The 21,227-nt window shown below is 41.4% G+C and overlaps 1 protein-coding gene across 1 annotated transcript in view; it reads right to left on the minus strand.

Annotated features, from left to right (window-relative positions):
• Positions 1 to 5,442: 5,442 nt before the first annotated feature.
• The window catches only part of GP9 (glycoprotein IX platelet), a 200,854-nt gene continuing 185,069 nt past the window's right edge, over positions 5,443 to 21,227 (minus strand). The window contains exon 3 of the mRNA XM_082265483.1: positions 5,443 to 6,156. Coding sequence (XP_082121609.1) covers positions 5,517 to 6,155 — 639 coding nt within the window. The 5' untranslated portion in view covers position 6,156 and the 3' untranslated portion in view covers positions 5,443 to 5,516. The remainder of the gene's footprint in view (positions 6,157 to 21,227) is intronic.

Below are 21,227 nucleotides of genomic sequence, written 5' to 3' on the forward strand. Positions count from 1 at the left end.
GTCCCAGTCGACATTTAAATAGGGGAGGCAAAAGAACGTAATTCATAAATCCATTTTGTTTTGAGTTTGGATATTTCCCTGGCTTTATTGCATCCTCTCCAGTGGGGTTCAGGTTTATCAATACCCACCAACCAAATGTCTTTAGGATTTTAATTGTGTACATTCCTAAAATGAGCTGAAAGACTTTGATTTTTAAAGCTCCATCTGATGTTATAAACATGTTCTCTGAGACAATCACGTGAACGTCTCGTGGTTCTCTCCACATACTGTATACCACATGTACATTGAAGGAGATAAACCACTTTCGTGAAATTACATGCTATAAAAGAATCCACATCATAGGATTTATTGGTGTTGATTGATTCTTCTTACAATTATTAACCTTTACCTCACATATAATGCACTTGTTTCAAAAATCATTCAGTGAAGTACAGTTTATAAAATATCAAAGCAGGCCAATGTTTCCCATATATTGTGTCATGTTCCCACCTGGCCATAAATAGATTCGCAAGGCTAGGGGCAAACTTAGCGCCCATGGCTACACCCTTAGTTTGCAACAAAAATTTTTTACCATCAAACCAAAAAGAATTGTGTGACATAGCAAATTTAATGACCTCTGAAATCAGAACATGGTGGAACATTTCCTTTTTGGAGAAATATATTAAGGAGCAGATGGTCCCTTGATCTTTTCGAAGGGATGTCCTACCGGACAGGGATGATAACACTGGAGATCTTGACTGGTTCAAGTTCTTTAACAAGGCAGGCTTAGATCTCCTTAACCTCATGGTGTCTAGAAAGCGTACCAAATTGGTGCGTTTAGATATTGAGATTAATGAGGGTAAGGAAAAATTACTTTCTTTTAAGGACAAGCCTAAATATATAAAAAAGAACCAGATAAATTACAAAAGATTATTGATAACACTGAATCTGAACAGCTTCACAAAAAAAGGAAGACATTTCTTAGGGACTATTGGAATTATAGTGTCGGTAAAGTTTTTAAATGGCAGGAGGAAACCATTGACACCTATTATTTGACCCTTGGCTATTGAAATGGATCCAGACTTAACTCCTGTAATTATGAGTACCAAGAGATTTGAATCCTCTGTATACCATCCAATTAAAAAGGCTAAAAATGGTAAAAATAAAAATAAGCCTGATTTCAGGCACAGGAAAGGTTTCAATCAACCTCCTCTCAATAACTATTATCCACCTCAAAAGCCTTATACCTTGGATACATATTATCAATTTGAACCCTTGTATTCCTTTGAAGATGAACAGATTGGGGATAGGTTTATCTCACAACACATCCTCGTCCACATTGGCCTACCAGGAGATTCTCTACCAATGGGAATAACGGGTCTGGGAGTAATAGACCATACTATCCCCCTAATCAGTATAGAAAGAATCAGATGGAGAGGAACTCAGGGACACCTAGAACCCATGGTACACCATCTTACCAGCAGAATGGATAGTTCCTTCCAGGCTCCTCCCCATGGCTTTCAAAGACCCAACCCCCCGACTTATCAGTCTAATTTTGGTTATATTACTTTTTTAGGCCCGCTCACAAGCAGAAACAGCGACAGATGGACAATCCCCCTTACCCCCACTATGGTCATCAGACCACCCAACGCCCATATTTTTTAGGGGAAGGCCGAGGACGCAAAATAAATCACAGAGGGGGAAATGAGGGGGGAGAAAGGTTAACATATACAAAGAAGAGGAGAACATAGATACTTCAGGCATTTTTAACCTCAGTGTCATTCAACTCAAGAAAGAGGAAATGCTGACACTCAATAAAGGCCTCAAGTTTGCTTCTAAGAAACCGTTGAACCGTTTTCAAACATTTATTGATATACAACAGTTTATTAGGCAAATTTCTTTAAAGAAGGTTTTTTTATGCAAAATCCTGTCATTAGGAACAATAAAGTTCCCTCTATTTACAAACACACAGATTTGAATAATGCTTCTCTTTTTAATCCCCCAAGTGGCTCAAATCCACATATTATGGTTTTTAGGGATATGTTAATGAAGGATATAGAAAATATACCATTTAAAAAAATGTGAAGATAGATCAGTTTCCCTGGGTACTAAAAGTCTCTCCCAAAATAAGGATTTGATAATCAGGTCTGCAGATAAGAGAGGAGGGATTGTGTTTCTGGAGAGAGCAGATTATATGTCTGAAATGTATAACATACTCAGCGATACCTGCACTTATAAACTTCTGGATAAAAATCCAACATTTTCCTGTAAAAAATCCCTACTTGAAAAGGTTAAATGTGGGTTTCAATGTGGGATAACGAATAAGAAGGAAAAATAATTTTTAGTCCCCAACTCACCCAGGATACCTATCATATATTATCTGCCAAAAATACAAAAAATACCACAAAACCTCTGGGTAGGCCCATCTTCAGTGGCATTTATTCCCTAGTGTCAAAAATAGGGGAGTATATAGACACCTTTTTACAGCCTTTGGTCATTAATACACAATCATATATCAAAGATACCAAGCAAGTAATAATATTTTAGACACGACAGACGTCACTATATACATCACTATATACAAACATCTTACTCGATGATGGCTTACAAGCAATGGAGTTTTACCTACAAACTGTCAAGTACATCCCCATTATACAGAAACAATTTATTTTACATCTACTTGACTTTGCTATTTCACACAATTATTTTTGGTTTGATAGTCAATTTTCTTGCAAACTTAAAACCCAGGGTTTAGCCATGGCTGCCAAGTTTGCCCCTAGCCTTGCGAACCTATTTATGGCCAGGCAGGAACATGACACAATATATGGGAAACACTGGCCTGCTTTGATATTTTATAAACTTTATATTGATGACATACTTTTAGTTTGGAATAGTGACTCTGTCTCTTTAGACAATTTCATCACTTACCTTAATAACAATTATGTCATCATTGTATTAACTCACAATTATAGTCCACAAGAAGTAAATTTTTTGGATCTGACAATCACAGTGCATAATAACAAATTAGTAACCAAATCATACTTTAAAAGTACAGACTGTAATAGTTACATCCCTTTGATCATCTGTCATAACCCTATGTGGCTAAGAAATATTCCTAAAGGACAGATGGTTAGGATGAGAAGGAATTGTACTTCACTTAATGATTTTTGCGTTCAGAGTCAAATAATAAAGGAACTTTTCTATGCAGAAGGGTTATAAAGCAGAAGATCTTGAAGGTATTATGAGAGAGGTGGAACTCTCCAATAGAACCTCTATATTAGCCAATAAAACACAGTGTACTAATAGAAATATAGTATGTCCATTTAAAACAAATTTTTCTACGCAACACTGGGAAATCAAACGTATCATTAAACGACACTGGATCATACTTACTAAAGATCACATTTTGAATACTGTATTACCTGATAAACCATCAGTAGTTTTTAGAAAGGCACTTCATTTACGGGACAGGCTAGCTCCTAATGTAGTGAATTTCCCATTGAGACCTAAGTTTTTTCAGACATGAAAGGTTTTCCACTGTGCAATAAGTGTGTTATATGTGAGGTTAAGGGTAATAATTGTAAAAAGATACACCGTTTCCATTTAACTAACACCAAAAAAATCCTATGATGTGGATTCTTTTATAGAATGTAATTCCATGCACATGGTTTATCTCCTCCAATGTACATGTGGTATACAGTATGTGGGGGGGAACCAGGAGACGTTTATGTGATCGTCTCAGAGAACATGTTTATAATATCAGACGGGTTTTAAAGATCACAGTCTTTCAGCTCATTTTAGGAATGAACACAATAAAAATCCTAAAGACATTTTGTTTATGGGTATTGATAAACTTGAACCCCACTGGAGAGGATGCAATAAAACCAGGGAAATATCCAAACTGGAAACTAAATGGATTTATGAGTTACATTCTTATGCCCCCTATGGTTTAAATGTTGAATGGGACATGAATTGCTTTATTGATACCAAATAAGACTATTTGAATTGTATATCTTTATTACTTCTTTTTATATATATAAATAGAGATGGATGTATCTTCAAACAGGTGTATGTAAAATATTCTCAAGTCTGATTCGGTACCATTTTTTTTTATATAACTTCCTTTATTATACATTAGGTATTGTTTGCTTTTATATCTTTACATTAACTTTTTTATTTATCTGATATTGGAAGTTTATTTTTATAATGTATGGTGGACCTACCCGTTTTGTAGGTTTTATAATTATAATTATACATTATATTTCTATTTTGTGACAGCTTGGGTCTGTCTGTTTGAGCTATGTCTCACATCACTTCATTGTTTAATCATTTAGGATGTATGACAATATTGATACATCTTTACGACATTTGCGGTTTTGTCCCTGTTTATATATATATGGCCGCTCTGGAGTTTCCTGTTGTGGCTCCAAGATGTCCGAGACTCTATTTCCTGTGACTAAGCAAATATGGCTGTCTGTCCACTTCCGGTTCTACAGCAAGATGGCCGCTCCACTACTTCTGGTCGCGGCGTCTCATGCTAATGATCTAAACCTGAAGATTGAGGACACCAGGGTATATATATCTACATGCATGTTGGTGCCAAATAACTCTGTGACCACGTCTATTAGTACGAAACGCATCAGGGCGACATTTTGGCATTGAGGTCTCGCTGATGTGCGTTTCTGGGTGGCCAGCAGCATCTTATGTGAGTTACATGGGATTTGCTGTGTGTATTATTTTATGATTTGTTTCAATAAACGTAATACACCATGATTTTACTTTTGAACTCTGGCTGAGCTACTTCATTCCCAGTTGGATACATTTGCTGTGACTCAGTGGAGGTTTCCCTTCGGTTATAACATCCTGAATGATACTTGGCTATGTACGATTGAGGCTTTAAAACAACGTATGTGTTTATGTGTTAGTGCGCTACAATTTTCTATCTGTATATGTTACATGCTGGTCGGGTACACCAAATTTGTGTTAGCGGTCTTCTTTCTTATACACAGCACAGGAAATTTCTGTTATTTTTTATAACTTTCATTTTGTACAAGTTGGAATAAAAAAACGTTCTCTTATGCATTTTTTGAAATGTGAAAGAAGACTGTGATTGCTCCTTTTTAATATTTATTGTATTATATAAAAGTGATTTCTATAACTTATCACGCTCCGTCTATCTGTGTCTTTTACAATTATATATTTTTTTCTTAATTATGCTTTTAACATTCAAGTACTCTTTCCAACAACCCTTAAACAAGGGCTGAACAGTCTCTTCTCCTTTATAGAATTATGTTCAGATCCAAGCAAATCCAACAAGATCAATTCACTAGGCAAAATCAGAAAATCCTGTTGGGTTATAGTCCATAGATATACAAAACTCTTGGATTACCCCATAAGAGTGTAAATCCTTGGCCAGGCAAAGTGGGCATGCTACTCCACTAGCCTTCACTAGGTAAATGAAAGGCGATATGATGACATTGTCCACCATTGTCTCATTAAATTGCCATAAACAGAATTTATAGGAATAGAAACATGTTCTATTCATCATTTTTCCAATGTGAATAAGATCTCCTTCTAAGAAAATTGACTCCAGAATACCGATACCACCTAAAATCAGTATTATTGTCGCTTACTTTGATTTTGAATTTTATCTTTTTAAAAGTTCTCAAGCACAGGATCATTAGGGACAACAAAAGGAATAAAAAAATATAAAGAAAAGCATCATTAAATAAAAAGTCTGAGCACAATCTTGTATGCCTCGAGCAAAAAACGATTAGGTATCCTGTTAACTGGCTCAGTGGCTTCCCATGCAGTGACGAGGGGGAGACGCATTTAATTCCGCTGTCTACTTCCATGTCTCCATCAGAAAGCCACATAATTAAATACCAGATATTGCAGTCACAATGCAGTGGGTTGGAGGTTAAATTCAACTTTTTCAAGTTTATTAAGTTGTCAAAGGCCCCAGCGGCGATTGTTGAGAGTTTGTTCTCCTGCAATAGTAATTCTTCTGTTTCTTCTGGGAAGAATGGAAGACTATCCAGGTTTTCAAAGCTGCAGTCCACTTTTAGTGCACCTTTGTCCAGAACACTACATTTACATTTTACCGGGCAGTCACCTCCATGTGTAGTTGTCAGAAACCAGAGCCCCAGCAGTATTAATTTTGAATAAACCAGCATCCTGAAATAAGAAATTCACAATTATTTTTAGAATATTTTATGCATATTGCAAGAACAGGATTATAATACCATGTAAGTAAAATTAATCATTGTGGTATTACTCTATATTTTTCCTTGATATGTTGTACTTTATACACTTCATCACTATCACTGAGTGTGCCCTAAACCAAACGGAATGTGTCAACAACAATTTTATCTTAGCAATTTAATTTTGTTATACTATTCATAAAATTATGTATAGGGTTTACAGAAAAAAATACTGTAAACCATTCATTTAATTATTACTATGTTTAGACGTGAAGCAGTTTGACATTTATAATTTCTTTATATGCAGCATAACATTAAATCAGTTAGCTTACCTTAATTCTTAGATGCCTATTGCAGGAATGTGAGTTTAGTGCAGTTACATCACTCTTATTAAATCACTCTTATTTAGCTGAAACGTTAATAGCTATTATCACCATAAATAGGCACCAAGGGGCCTGATATGGCTCCACCAGACGGTTAAAAGTACTTTGAAGCCCCAATCTGGGATTATCTCTGCAAGGGTTAAATGCATATCAGGTAGGGGTAGAGAAATAATGTAAAAAAATGTTACTGATCTTTTTCCTTGTTCTGACAGGTTTCCACCAAGCTGTATGACTGATCCTCTGAAGCTGAATGTCTACAGCCTTCTGTCCGGTGATCACACTCTGACATCACTATGCACAATGCAGGACCAGAAGTCCTGCACTGTGTGTGAGGGCAGCAAGAATTCACCCAGAAACTGGTAGAGGAAAGCGCTAGAAGCCTGCCTGAGTGAATCTCTAGACTCTAGAAGCCTGCCTGACTCTACCTCTAGATTTAACCAGAACTTAACCTCCGCTGTGCGTGTGTGGAAGGGGACTGCAAGGGCATATATATTTTTTTAACCCTGGAGTTGAGCTTCAACTGTCTCAGTTTTTTGCTAAATGGAAGCCCACTTTAACAAGGGGCCCCCAGATCATGCCCCCTCTATATGAATGAGTATCAGGTACATCCTATCCCTACCCATTTACCAAAAAACTGTCAAAAAGTGATAAACACAGGAGACAAGATTTTGACAAATTCTTTATTAAAAAATAAAAAATAGTGTCTCTCCATGTAAATCCATTGTCAATTATGCTGCCCACCGACCCAAAAAAAACTCTCGCCTCCTGGGAGGCCTCCCACTGAATGCCTGCTCTGCACTTTGACATTTCTTATATAGGTAAGGGGTGGGGTCACCTGGTGGCACAACCCCCTTCTGACATCATGGACCGGTGCATACTATGCACCAGTCCTAAATATTGGCTTTGGTACAGCGTTGCACAACCTCGCAATTGTCAGTTAAAGTAACTCAGTGCCGTATCGCAAAAAATGGCCTAGTCATAAAGGGGGGTAGACCTTCTGGAGCTGAAGTGGTTAAACCTAGACTCTCATGATTGAGGAACTACAAGTGAGCTAGCCAGTTTGTATCCTTGTTTATCCATACACGTCTCACTTGTGGAGTAATCTCCTAGTCACAGGGCTATTGTTTATACCCTCGGTCCTGCAGGACATAGGTGGCCACACATTAACTGCTTCCCGTCTCCGTCATTGTAAAATGACAGACGAGCGGGAACCCTATTGTTCTGGAAGGACGTCATATGACGTCCTCCCCAGAACGGGCTGCACTCCGGCGAGATCTGTCACCTGCTGCATCCAATGGACGCAGCAGATGACTGATCACCATACCGGCCCACGGCCAGTGTCATGTGATTGCTGTGACTAATCACAGCAGACCACATGACAGTTGTAAATAATGAATGGCTTACTTTCTTGCCATTCCTTATTTACAATTGTGTTGCTAGCTTGTCACGGTGATCACATGGCACAGGGAGGGCCAATCACAGCCCATTAATACCATGGAAGGGATTATAGAGCACTGGATGAACCCAGTCAGTGATGTGGAGAGGTCCAATGGACTGGGCAGAGGACTCCAAACCACCGCATGGTACAGCTGGTGTAGTCGGGTGCTGCACTGGATGTGACATCGGAATGCAGATGCAGTAGTAAAGCAGATCGAAGGCTGTCAGCAGGCTGTGGTCATGACAACGCATTTCGGGCATGGCCCTTTTTCAAATGATCTTTGGCACAACTCCATCCTTGGTGTTTTGGTTCTCCTCTAGTTGCAGAGGGCTAACATTTATTACACAGACTGCCATATGTTGGTGCTCCAAACAGCGCCTGAACCTTTTAGGTGTACAGTAAAAATATTTGCTTATATCAGTGAAATTCACTACTATAAGCAGTATAGTATGTAAAACAAAAAATTCTGATCAACTCTCCAGAGTGGTAAAGTTTTACTGTACTAACACTGTATTGCTCTGGTCACAGTATGTAAAAAAAAATGTAAAAAAAATAAGAAAAAAAAATATATTAAAATGTTTTTTTTTAATTATTATACTGTCACCACCACACCTTTTTTTTATGGCACTGTACTGCACTGGTGATAGTTTTTAAAAAAAAAAAAATGTTAAAAAAAATATTTTTCCTAATTTTCCAAGAAAAGTGACAAAAATTTACAACTTCAAAAATTGCACCATGCCTCTTACTAAATACTTTAGACTGTCTACTTTCCAAAAAGGTCATTTGGGGGGTATCTGTACTGTCCTGGCATTTTTGGGCCTCAAGAAAAGTACACCAAGACTGATCAATTTTCAGCTGTATATACCATAGATTGTAGATGCTATAAACTCTCCTACAGACTAAATAATATACACCAATTTGGGTTATTTTCATCAAAGAAATCCAGCAGAATACAATTTGGCCTAAATTTATGAAGAAAGTTTATTTATTTGCAAAATGTTATAACTAATTTTTTCTTTAAACATTTTTGGCATTTTTTTGTTTATTTAGCAAAAAATAAAAAACCCAGTGGTGATTAAATACCACCAAAAGAAAGCTCTATTTGTGTCAAAAAAATGATTGAAATTTCATATGGTTACAGTGTTGCATGGCCGCACAATTGTCCTTCAAATTGTGACAGCGCTGTAACCTGAAATGTGACCTTAGGCAGGAAGGGGGTAAAAGTGCCCTGTATTGAAGTGGTTAAAAGGTATTTGACTGTACTGTATTGTTACTTTGTTGCTTCAGTGGGTCTTATCAGTTATCCTCTAAACCAGTGATGGAGAGAACCTTGGCACCCCAGATGTTGTGGAACTACATTTCCCATGATGCTCATGCACTTTTTGCAGTGTAGATGAGCATCATGGGAAATGTAGTTCAAAAACATCTGGGGTGCCAAGGTTTGCCATCACTGCTCTAAACTGTTGCACTGTCTTACTATTTTATTGCTACTAATACAACCTGGACATTTTTAGCACAGCTGGTGTGTATCTTTCTTGTGTGACTGCCGGTAGACCCAATGGCCAAGGTATTTTGAGATGTCAGCAGAAGTATGGCTCTGATTAGAGCCAAGGAAAGAGCATAGGACCCAAATCTATCTTTTGGTGGTAAAGTGGTATTAAACCATAAAACAAAAACGTAATATATTGCAGTTTACCAATCCTTAAATGTGGTGGCTGTATTAGTTTTCTTTTTTTTTGCCTTTTTTCCCTTTATTTTCCCCTGTTGATCCAGCCAGTAACCCAGAAGAAGATAAGATCTAATGCGCTGTGACAAATCCCGACCGAACAACCTGAGCTGCTACCAGCACCCAAATGTGTTACCACATTCAAAAAAAAAAAAAGAGTGGTGCTGCGCTAAATAACTATAGACAACCATAAAACAACAAACAACCCCCAGCCTATCCATCACACTGAAATTGGTGCCTGAATAAAAAATCTATGGTAAGTAAACCAAAATGAAGATGAACAGCAATCATATCAAATCCACAAGTGCATAAATAGGTAAATTAATTCACAATAAATAAACTATTATTTTAAATCATTTTTATCTATTTATGCACTTATGGATTTGATATAATTGTTATTCATCTTCATTGGGTTTACTTACCATAGATTTTTTATTTAGGCACCAATTTAAGCCCCCGTTCACACTAAGGCGACCTGTGAGGCGACCTGGTCGCCTCACAGGTCGCCGTAGGTCACCTTCCATAGGGAAGCTGCGGACCCGTTCTAATAGGAGCGACACAAGTCGCTCCGACTTAGAAAAAGGGTCCGGAGCTTCTTTGGGGCGACCCGGCGCGGCCGTCATAGACTTCAATGTTATGAAGTCCGTGCCGGCCGCTCCGAGGTCGCGGCGCGCTGCTCGCACCGCGACCTCGGAGGTCGCCCCCCCAAGTCGGATCGCCCCTGTGTAAACGGGGCCTTAGTGTATTAGATAGGCTGGGGGTGTTTGTTGTTTTATGGTTGATTATCAACAGTTATACAGCAGCTCAGTAACACTCTTTTTTCTTTCAGCCAGTAACTCACTTCCCATGTTAAAACGTCTGCACTTCGGAGGAAGAAGCAATGGATAGATGGACGTGATTAACAAATTATAGTTAAATTCCTGTTAAAACTCTAATGCTGCATTTACATATATGTGAATATATGTGAATTGGATGCGTTTTACCAATTCCAAATCCAAATCGCATGACATGTGAATGTGACCGGCTCTCAATGGAGCGAGTTCACACATGTCCGTGGCGGCCGTGGTGCGGTTTCAAAAAGGGTCCTGTGCGTTTTTGTGTCCGGTTCAGGTGCAAATTAAGGGAAAAACTCAGCCCTGAATCGCACCTGAACCGGGAAATACAAACGCACCGGTCTCAAGACTGCAAACCACAGCTGGACATGTGTGAACCCAGCTTTAAACATTTACAGCAACAGTTTTTTCCCCTTGAGGGATAAAGATTTTTACAAGTGAATAAAGCTGACCATTATAAGCATCCCTATCAGTGGCAAATGGTTTGTTCCACCCCTCTAACTGCTACTTCATCTGGACCGGAAGGTTTTACCTCCTTAATGACCAGGCCATTTTTTGTGATACGGCACTGCGTTATTTTACTGAAAATTGCACGGTTGTGCGACGCTGTACTCAAATACAATTGATGTAATTTTTTTCCCACAAATAGAGCTTTCTTATGGTGGTATTTGATCACCTGTGCAATTTTTATTTTTTGCGCTATAAACAAAAAAAACGTCAATTCTGAAAAAAAAAAAAACAATATTTTTTAATTTCTGCTATAAAACATTCCCAATAAAAAAAAAATGTAAAAATCAAATTTTTTCTTAATTTAAGGCCAATTTGTATTCTGCTACATATTTTTTGGTAAAAATAAAAATCCCAATAAGTGTATATTGATTGGTTTGCGCAAAAGTTATCACATCTACAAACTAGGGGAAAGATTTATGTTATTTTTATTTATTTAATAGTAATGGTGGCGATCAGCGATTTTAAGCGGGACTGCGACATTGCGGCGGACAGATCAGACCCCTAACTGACATTTTTGACACTTTTGAGGGGACCAGTGACATTACTGCAGAAATCAGTGCTAAAAATATGCACTGTTATTGTACTAATGACACTGGCAGGGAATGGTTTAACACCAGGTGTGATCAAAGGGTTAAATGTGTCCCTAGGGGGTGCTTTCTAATTGTGGGAGGGTGGGCTTGCTGGATGAACACAGAGACCTTTGTTCCTAAATAGGAGGAACACAGGTTCCTGTGCTCGTCACTGACAGAACAGCGGTCTGCCGTGTTTACATCGGCAGACCGCTGTTCTGTCTCCAGAGGAAGCGATCGCAGGTGCCTGCTGATTGGCTCCCCTTGTGGCATTTATTTAAATTTGATTTATTACAAGCACTTTATATCTATTATAGCACCTTAATATTGCACAGTTATTTGTACTATGGCACTTTAATACTGCACAGATTTATGTATTATAGCACCTTAATATTGCATAGATATATGTTCTTTTATTTTTACATATTATTACTGAATGCACCTTATTAGTGCTGTACCATTGTTTTGGATTATTGAATTGGCGCGTGCGCACGTCCGCATTAGATGTCCCGCGAAATGAAATATATGTACGTCGTTTCGTGGGACAGAGCTGACCTGCCACAGTATAAGTACGGCGGCTGGTCGGCAAGTGGTTAAGGAAAAATAAGCAGACTTACTGGCAGGATCACATTGTGAAAAAAAGCCTGAAAAACTAAAACAGCCATCACATCTTAGAATTGGTAAGCTGCAATATAATAAATGTTTGTTTTTGAGTTGAAAATGCTGATTCTCAGGGATAAGGATTGATAGGAACATCATTGTCTGATGCTAATAGAGTGAAAAATGAGTAATCTCAAAAAAATTGGAGCCAAATAAAGCTGAAGAGTAACTTCTACCTTTCAAACACATTTAACCTTCTTTGACTTATGTTTAGCTGGATATTAATTACCCTGAAGACGCATTGTGCTTCACTTCCAGAATCTCTTCCAGAAACCTACTGAAGAGGCTTTTTTATTGTCAAATGTTTTGCTTCCATGTGGCTCCTTTCCAAAGTCAATAAAATTGTAAGAGGTAAAAGATGGCAGTTAAGTTTATGGGGCATGAAATTAAAAGGAGAAAATTTGATAAGGTAAATATGATATAACATATTTAGAGGAGAGTTTGGATTTCTTGACACTGCTGGTACCTTCGGCTAATGAATACAGCAAGAAAAAAAAAATCCTCATGTAGGATGTCAATCGTGAACTTAGGCCAAAGATGCAAAGCAGTAGCTATAAATGATTCATTTTTAATACAAAGCTTTATGATTTTATGCTACTTCACTAAACATAATTGATTCTAAACATTACATTCCTATGTGAAGAAAAAATCCAGCAAAAATGGCCAAATCCAGCTTTTGCGACAATATTCACTTCTCTAAAGATTTACAATGGGGTACTTTTTACTACCACTAAATGTTGTGCTGCCTGGGTCCAAAAATGAAATGCTGCCCCCCCCCCCCAAAAAAAAATCACACCCACCAAAAGGCCCCCACATCCATTATTTTATATAAATATAAAATTTAGAAAATATTATATACAGGAATACTGTTATCTTCTTCCATAACTCACCACCTTACCGGTCGTGAGTCCTCCTGTCAGTCCTCCTGTCACTCCTGTGTCTGCTGCGGACACCGCCCTAGAAGATCCAGCCTGCCCTGCGTGAGATGGAGTGCGCAGATGTCTGACGTCATTGCGCACACCACGATCATCTGAGGGACCTTTCCCGGAGGAGACGTTCTGCCTCCTCATACTTATCAGTTTGCACTATGGGCGGCAGTGCGAGATGGAGCAATGCCGCCCGTAATGCGCCTGCAAACTGATGACACACAAAACTGCTGGAAATTGGGAGTCTCCAAGTGCTGCCTGGGTCCAATGGACCCAGTGGGACCCATGGTAGGGCCAACCCTGGCATTATTCAACCCACTTTCTCTGAACACAGCTTGTCCTGGACCCTTCCCAGCCTGTGATTGGACAGTGAAAGGTAAGCAGCTTAGGGAAGATCTCATCTCTCTGTCGTGTCTCTGTCCTATCAGCATACTTCCTGATAGCACAGAAATTGATTGGCCCCTTGTTCTGCATTTTCTTCTCATATTCCATCCCTGCTGTACAAGGATTGCAGGGGGCTGAAAGCAGGCAAAATTCAGGTACTAACAAAACCACACATGTGTTGCGCGATCGCCATTTACAAATGTGTGTGGGACCAACGTGCGCATTCGCATTTGCGCGTCAACATGGGGAGACAGGTGCGCTTTATTATTTTTTTTAATCACTTTCTTGCTATCCCAAGGGATGAACAACATCCCTTGTGATACTAAACCCTTGCCATAGGCCATGACAGGTTCTCTTTATGGAGAGATCTGGGGTCTCTATTAGACACCAGATGTCTCCTCTGGCCTCCAAAGCATCTGATCAAACAGATGCTTGTACAAGCCTCAAGTTTCTGATGTCACACAGCGGGAGGAACAAAATCAGTTCCTCTGAGCGTGTCCCAGGAACTGAATGCAGGCAGTCGCATCTTTATCGGGTTCCCTTATTGCTCTGTAGAGCCAAGTAAGGGCAGCGATGGTGACAGGAGAGGGGTGGGACCCTCTTCCATCGCCTGTAAAAGTAAGTTAGCGGCTCTATAGCTGCTAGAATTACTTTTACAGTTAAGGGTATCACCGACTGAAAAAATTATATCACTCTTCCTATCTAGTGTAGTACCGGTACATCGCTGGATAGGAAACGAAATGGAACTGAACCCTCCCATCCTTTACAGCCAAGGAAACTACCATCACAGCCTCTGTTTGATCTGCAGTTTATATGGTGCATCACATGTGATTAGTTATGATACCACCCATCCCAGAGGCGTAACTAGAACCTTGAGGGCCCCAGTGCAAGAAACCATGGAGGGTCTCCCTGACCCCCAGCTGGAGCTCTTTCCACCGAGCCCCCAGCCCAATTTTGGGGATTTGGGGGGCTTTGGTTAAATATCAGGGGGTCTAAACAGCCCTCAATCTCTATCTTTGCAGCCTCAGCTGCACAAAATGAATGGACAGGGATAGCTCTGTACAGGAATAGCTCTGTACATTCACAAACTGAAGCATAGTAAACACCGTTCACTACTGTTCACTAACTCTGTCCATTCAGAAAAGGAAAGGGCCGGTAAATAACAATTTAACCAGTCCCTTCGCCATTCTCCATCTTGACCAGTGGTGGCTGGTGCTCCATGGGCCGGGGGGGGGGGGGGGATGGCGGCAGACGGACCGCACCATACCCCCCCCCGGACCACAGCGAGAGAGGAGAAGACGGACAGGACAGGCAGGACCTCCCCGCTCACTCATGCAGCAGGCGGATGCATGCAGCAGGCGGATGCATGCAGCAGGCGGCAGCAGCTTCGGCCTCCATCCCTTCTTCTGCGTCTCCTGCCTCCTCCTCCATGCCTTCTCCTTTCGGCCAATCGGGAAACGGGTCTCAAAACCCACTTCCTGATTGGCCAGGAGGATGATCCGTGTGACAATAGCGAATTTTCTTTCTCTATTGTCACACAACTGGGTGGGCTCGAGCGCACTGCTCTACGCCCCGAGCCCACCCTTTTTTTTAGCCTGTGAGAGCCTCTGGCTCTAATCACATGGCTAAAGAAAAAAAAGCCCCATTGAACTCCATGCGTGAAGATTAGGGGGCCAGATGCACGGATGGGGGGGCGGCGCACCTGCGCCCCGTATGACCAGCCACCACTGATCTTGACACATCACCCGCAGCAGCCAGTGGGAGAGGAGAGAGGGGGGCAAGGCGGCATACAGCAGATCACACATGTGGCACAGCAGGGGCTGAATAGGAAGGGCAGTGGGGGAAGCATATAAAGAAGCCAATGCCCTCCATTTTCCTCCACTAAATGCTGGCAGGAGGGAGAGGAGGAGAAGCAGGCTTTCAGCAACTGCAGGGCAAAAATATGTTGAAAGGATTCCTCTATATGCTGCCCCTGAAGTCCTTCCTATCGAGGTGAACAGGGGGCCCTCATGGACCCACTGGGGCATGGGGCTGGGTCGCAATTGCAACCCCTACGACCTCTGTAGATATGCCTCTGAACCATCCTATTGGGAACACAAGCAGCTGTGAAGGTTATCATTCACGACATGCCTTGAATGCGACTGTTTTGAGAAACAGTTACCTTGATGGGTTTAGTTATGCTTTATTGATGTATTACAAATACAAGGCTGAATTATTTTGTGCCTCCCCAGAGTTCAGATTAGGTATACATCACAGGAGAGGTCATGGCTGTATAGCAGAGGAGCACAACATTTTTATAGCAAGAGTGTCCGTAGAAACAAAACATGGCTGTTAAACAATCCTATTGTTCTCTGTTCATTTTCTTTTTCTTGCTGTCTGTTCCCTTTCTATAGCTCTGTCCAGTTGCTAAGGATATGGTTGCTATGCTCAGGGCGGCTCTGAGTAGAAAAGCAGAACGTTTTTTGGGCTAGTTTATTAAAGCAAAGAGGACGTACAAAGTGCAGTAACACATAGCGATCAGATTTTACAGTCAGCTCAAGAGATTATTTCCTGTTACTTGCCATCGGTACTGCACTTCACACATCCTTATTGCACTTTTCACTGCTCTTCTAAATGATTTGAATCAGACTGACCCAACAGCAAACAACGGTATGAAAACTGTCAGAACCTTTTATACAGTCACAAAACTTCTAATGTGTTAAGCCAGCTATAGACGGATTGAAATTCGTCCGGTTCAGCAGGAACTGGCTGAATTTTGATCCATCTATGGGCAGGCTGGTTGTACTGAAGTCAGATCTATCAATTGACTTCAGTACAACCATTCTGGTATTTTTTTTTTCACCCGATCACTGCCGGCGGCTATAGTCTCTCGCTGTCAGTATACCATAACGCAGCAGGAAGGAATCTCCCATCAACATTAACTGTTGATGAGGGAATCAAGCGATTCTTTTCCTTCAACTTGTGGTTGAAGGACAGAAAATAGCATAAGCTATTGCAAGCTTTAGTTCACCCTTACAGAAAAAAATACATTTTTTTACTAACACTGTACACTCTCCCTAGCCCCTTGTCCCCGCTGTACTTACCTCTGGGAATCCTGAGCTTTCAGTGGCAGCGCAGCCAGACCAGCGGTCCAGGAATTTGAAATCCTATTCTCCCTCTTCTCTGTGCAGCCTTTCTGGAACAGATCAGAACAATGATCTGTAATAGGCTTTGATCATTCAGAATTGCTCTGGTCCATTCTGGAAGTGCTGCACAGAGAATAGGATCGGCTGCGTGGGCACTGACAGCTCAGAATCCCTAGAGGTAAGTATAGCGGGGACTGGTAGATGGGGAGGGTGTTAGTTCACTTTTACATTTTTTTCTGTACAAACTTTAACAAAACGTATTATTCTCTGTATACTCAACTTTATTGCACATTCCACATTGTACATGAGGTCGGTGATGCTGCAACCCTGGGCTGTCATTAGGGGGTACAGCCTGGGGATACGCAACTTAGAATAGTTAGCATGGGTACACCGACTATCATCGAACTCCCCCCCCCCCTCCCTCTACAGGCTTAGCTTACACTTGCAGCGTGGTGGGGGCAAGGATTGTAAAAACAGGTGACTGGGCTATATTTGTACTGCCCCCCCCCCCAACCACCCCCTCAAGCTGTAAAGGCAATTATACAGGGGTTTACACATGCCATGGCCATGAGGATTTGCAGCTGGCAAAAATTATTCTCCTGTCGTGTTGGGTGGGCAGTATCGCAGAACATGACTCAGTTGTGGCGTGGTGGTGCAGGATTTTAGAGGTTAGTCAACATAATGCCTCCTCACGCCTGTCAAACAATCTCCGAAAAGCAATCCATCTAAGGAGTGCTCTTTAGAGGGCTACCACATGTGTAAATGAGCCTCTAGACAGTTGTTATTGGAACAGGTGTCTCCTCAATCCCCACTCTGGTAACAACCGTAAACTTTCTGTACTTGTGACTATCATCACCAAGAGAAATAGAAGCCCTCAAGTGGATCGCTATCACCGCTGACAGGGCTTAACCCGGTCTTCCTTCTGGGTTCACAGAAAGCCACTGTTTCAATGGTGGAGTCGCGAAGATGTCACTCCCGCACATGCTCAGGTGAGTCATGGCCGCAGCACGGCTCTCTCTATGGACCGCATGCCGTGACATCACCGGTGCACATTTAGGAGATATTTTCTGTACCTACAGGTAAGCCTTACTATAGGCTTAAAATTAAAAAAAGCCTTTACTATCGCTTTTAAGGGACCTGCTGAGGCAAGGTTCACCCAAGTATTAGAAAATACTCCCCTGAAGGGAGAACCCATGGGAGGGGAAGAACCTGGTCATAAAGCTACATGCCCTCCGCCAACGACTTTCAGGGCAAGCCCAAGGACCTACACGCTACCAGTCAGTAGTGAGTACAATTTATACTGACAATAAGATGATTAAACATTTTACAAAGCTGCATAGTTTATTCACTACAGGCTACGTGCAGAAAAACAATACAGGAGGGGGTGGATACAAGACCAATTGCTCTGTAAAAAGCAAGAGAGCAGCAGAGACTGGTCTTTATTACAAGAAGTTCCTGCACAGAGGCAAGGTTTACACTGGTTTACTAAACACATCTGGAAAAAATACAGAAAGCATACCAAGATTCAAGAAAAAATACATGACTATTGTATTGAAAATATACAAAATTTGCTCAAAGAAAAATTCAGCTTTAAAATGTCACTAAATCCACAATATCAACAAATGCTGTATTACAATCTCTTCATACTTACTCAGTTGCTATTCTACAAAAAAACCTGGTTTATTCTGCTGTTCTCTATCTCCACCTTCTGTCCATGTCCCTAATTCAGCTAGGGATTTTGCAGCTGAGGTGGCAACTCTGCACATGCTCAGTTTTCACTAGGTTTGCTGAGCATTTCCTCCCTATTACTTCTGAGCAGCCCATGTGACCAGGGCCGGATTAAGAGCATCATGGGCTTGGTGCTGAGGATTTTGAAGGGCCTTAAGGGCCGTGCCTTGGCATGCACCCAGAGGAGGAAGGGTGCAGCCATGCATGCCTAATTCAACATGGGATGCTGTCTCTGAAGCCCATAAACACATCCATGCATCGGCAACTGTCCCTCCTTGTCCGGCCTTCGTGCTGTGTGGGGAGGTTCTGAGGGAGCTGCCTGGGGAAGCGAGCATAGAAGCCAGACTTCTGTGTTTACAAGTGACAGAAGAGCGGTAACAGTGAATATGGCCAGCTCGGGGCCTATATTAAGGTAGGGGCCTGGAGCTGCAGCTCCAATAGCCCCTATGTTAATCTGGCCCTGCACGTGACTATAGAGCAGCCCATGTGACTATAGAGCAACCTTTTTCAACAAAGGTACCTTCAGGGGTGCCTTGGCAAAATGCCTAAAAATTGCCCAAAAATTGTACACAAACCAGTGGGTGGACCAAGCCTGGCTTTTAGTTACACAAAGCCACAGGTCTTCATTGCGCACCATTACAACCTTCTAGATGCTGAGGTCATATTAACCAATAATGTCATGGGTGGACACAGAGGATGTTGGGTGCCTGCACAGCATCCTTGTTTGCACCTCCCCTGCCCCTCTGCTTCATCCCTGGGGTCACAATAGCAGAGTGAGGGAGAAGAGAAACATTGGAATACTAGTCAGTACCAGTGTGCAAAGGTGCATTTATTTTGAAAGAATAAATAACCTCCAATGTTTGTGTGCAGATGTTGCTGCGATATGTAAAACTATTTGTTTATTTTTTTACATTTTAGAATGGGGTGCCTCGTGCATTATTTTAAAGGGTGCCTTAACTGAAAAAAGGTTGAGAAACACTGCTATAGAGTCACACATGTGGGTATATACACAATGGTAAATTGGATATTACATGTTGATTATTGGAGGCTTCGTCTCCCTCTTATTCTAAGACACAGGCTAAAGGGGCATGACACAGACTGTGACTGGCAGAAATTCGCCCACACCATGTTATTTCCACAAAATAAAAGGATTCGTTTTTAAATATATACAGTATTTGTATGCAAATTTAAAACAGTTTATTGATATTATTTAATTTTACTCTGTATTCCAAAGACTGTTTTTTTTTTTTTTTATATTTTATATTTTGAACATGTGACCAGCAGCAGAGAACTAGAAGCTCCTCCTTAGGCTTCCCTGCAGAGAGGCTAGAAAAGATCTGGGTCATGTGACAGCTGTATATCGATTAGGAAAAAGGTACTTAGATTTTTTTTTCTTAAAGTAATTACAGTCCCATCATCCATATACAGAAATAGAAGGGACAATGCAAATTAAATAGTGTGTGTTTAGTATCACTTTAATGTGATACTAAAGTCTTCTTTTTTTTTTGCTCAAAAATAATAACCATGCTATACTTACCTGCTCTGTGCAGAGCAGCACAGATCCTCCTCTTCTCGGGTCCCTCTTCGGTGCTCCTGGCCCCTCCCTCCTGACGAGTGCCCCCCCCCACAGCAAGCAGCTTTATGGGGGGGGGGGGCACCCAAGCTGAGCCACAGTTCCCTGTGTCCATTCAGACATGGAGCCATGTCTAGGCCCCGCCCCCGCCCCTATCTCCTCATTGGCTCACTGACTTCGATTGACAGCAGCGGGAGCCAGTGGCGCTCCAATAAGGGGGGAGAACCCCACACAGCCAAGTCTCACCTGCAACATCGTTGGATAGAGATAGGGCTCAGGTAAGTATTGGGGGGTGGGGGCTGCTGCACACAGAAGATTTTTTTTATCTTAATGCATAGAATGCATGAAGATATAAAACCTTCTGCCTTTACAACCACTTTAACTTCACCTCTCCAGTAGCACATAATCCCCTTTATTTACACCAGCAAAGGAGATATATAGTACTTCTAGGTATAGGAAAGCATGTGACTCAGTCCCCTTCTTCCCACATGGTAAAGGTGCTTAGTGATTGGTTCAGTGCTGTGGCATGGGGGTGGAGAGAAGGTCTTCAGTTCTGTGTAAATCATAATTTATAGCTTACAAAAGGCTTCCTCTCTTTGCTCCTGGCAGCTGAACAGAGACAGGAAGATAAGATGCTTGGAAAGGGAGAAATTGAAAAGACCCGATCAACAGACCATCATTTTCTACAAAAATCTTCCTGTAAGATGATATCCGCACTTACCACACTTTATGCAATGGTATTTATCCGGGTAAACATACAAAAAACCCTGAGACCTACACATAGTGGAGTGACTTGCATTTTACTGTACTGGAGGAACACAAGTCACCGGTCACTGCACCACACTGCCATGCAACCCCAAAGTGTGGTGCAGTGAGCTGTGAAAATATGCAGTTATGTAAATGGTTATTTAACCGGTTGCCGACTGCCGCAAGTACATATACTGCGGCGGTCAGCCCCGGCCAGGCAAAGTGACGTATGGGTACGTCACTAGCCTGTCACTTGCTTGTGAGCCAATAATGGGCGAGCGCGCGCGCGCGGAGGTGCACGCCTGCCCCGGCTCGTTCCCTAACAAGTCAGTGCGTGTGACCGACGGACCCGAAGTCCGCCGGTCACTCGCGATCGTTCGCCGTGAAGGGAGAAAGGCAGGCGGCTAATGTAAACAAAGCCGCCTGTCATTCTCCCCTGTGTA

This window comes from Pelophylax lessonae (genome assembly GCF_965119305.1).
Source record: "Pelophylax lessonae genome assembly, chromosome: 8".
NCBI classification, from domain to species: domain Eukaryota; kingdom Metazoa; phylum Chordata; class Amphibia; order Anura; family Ranidae; genus Pelophylax; species Pelophylax lessonae.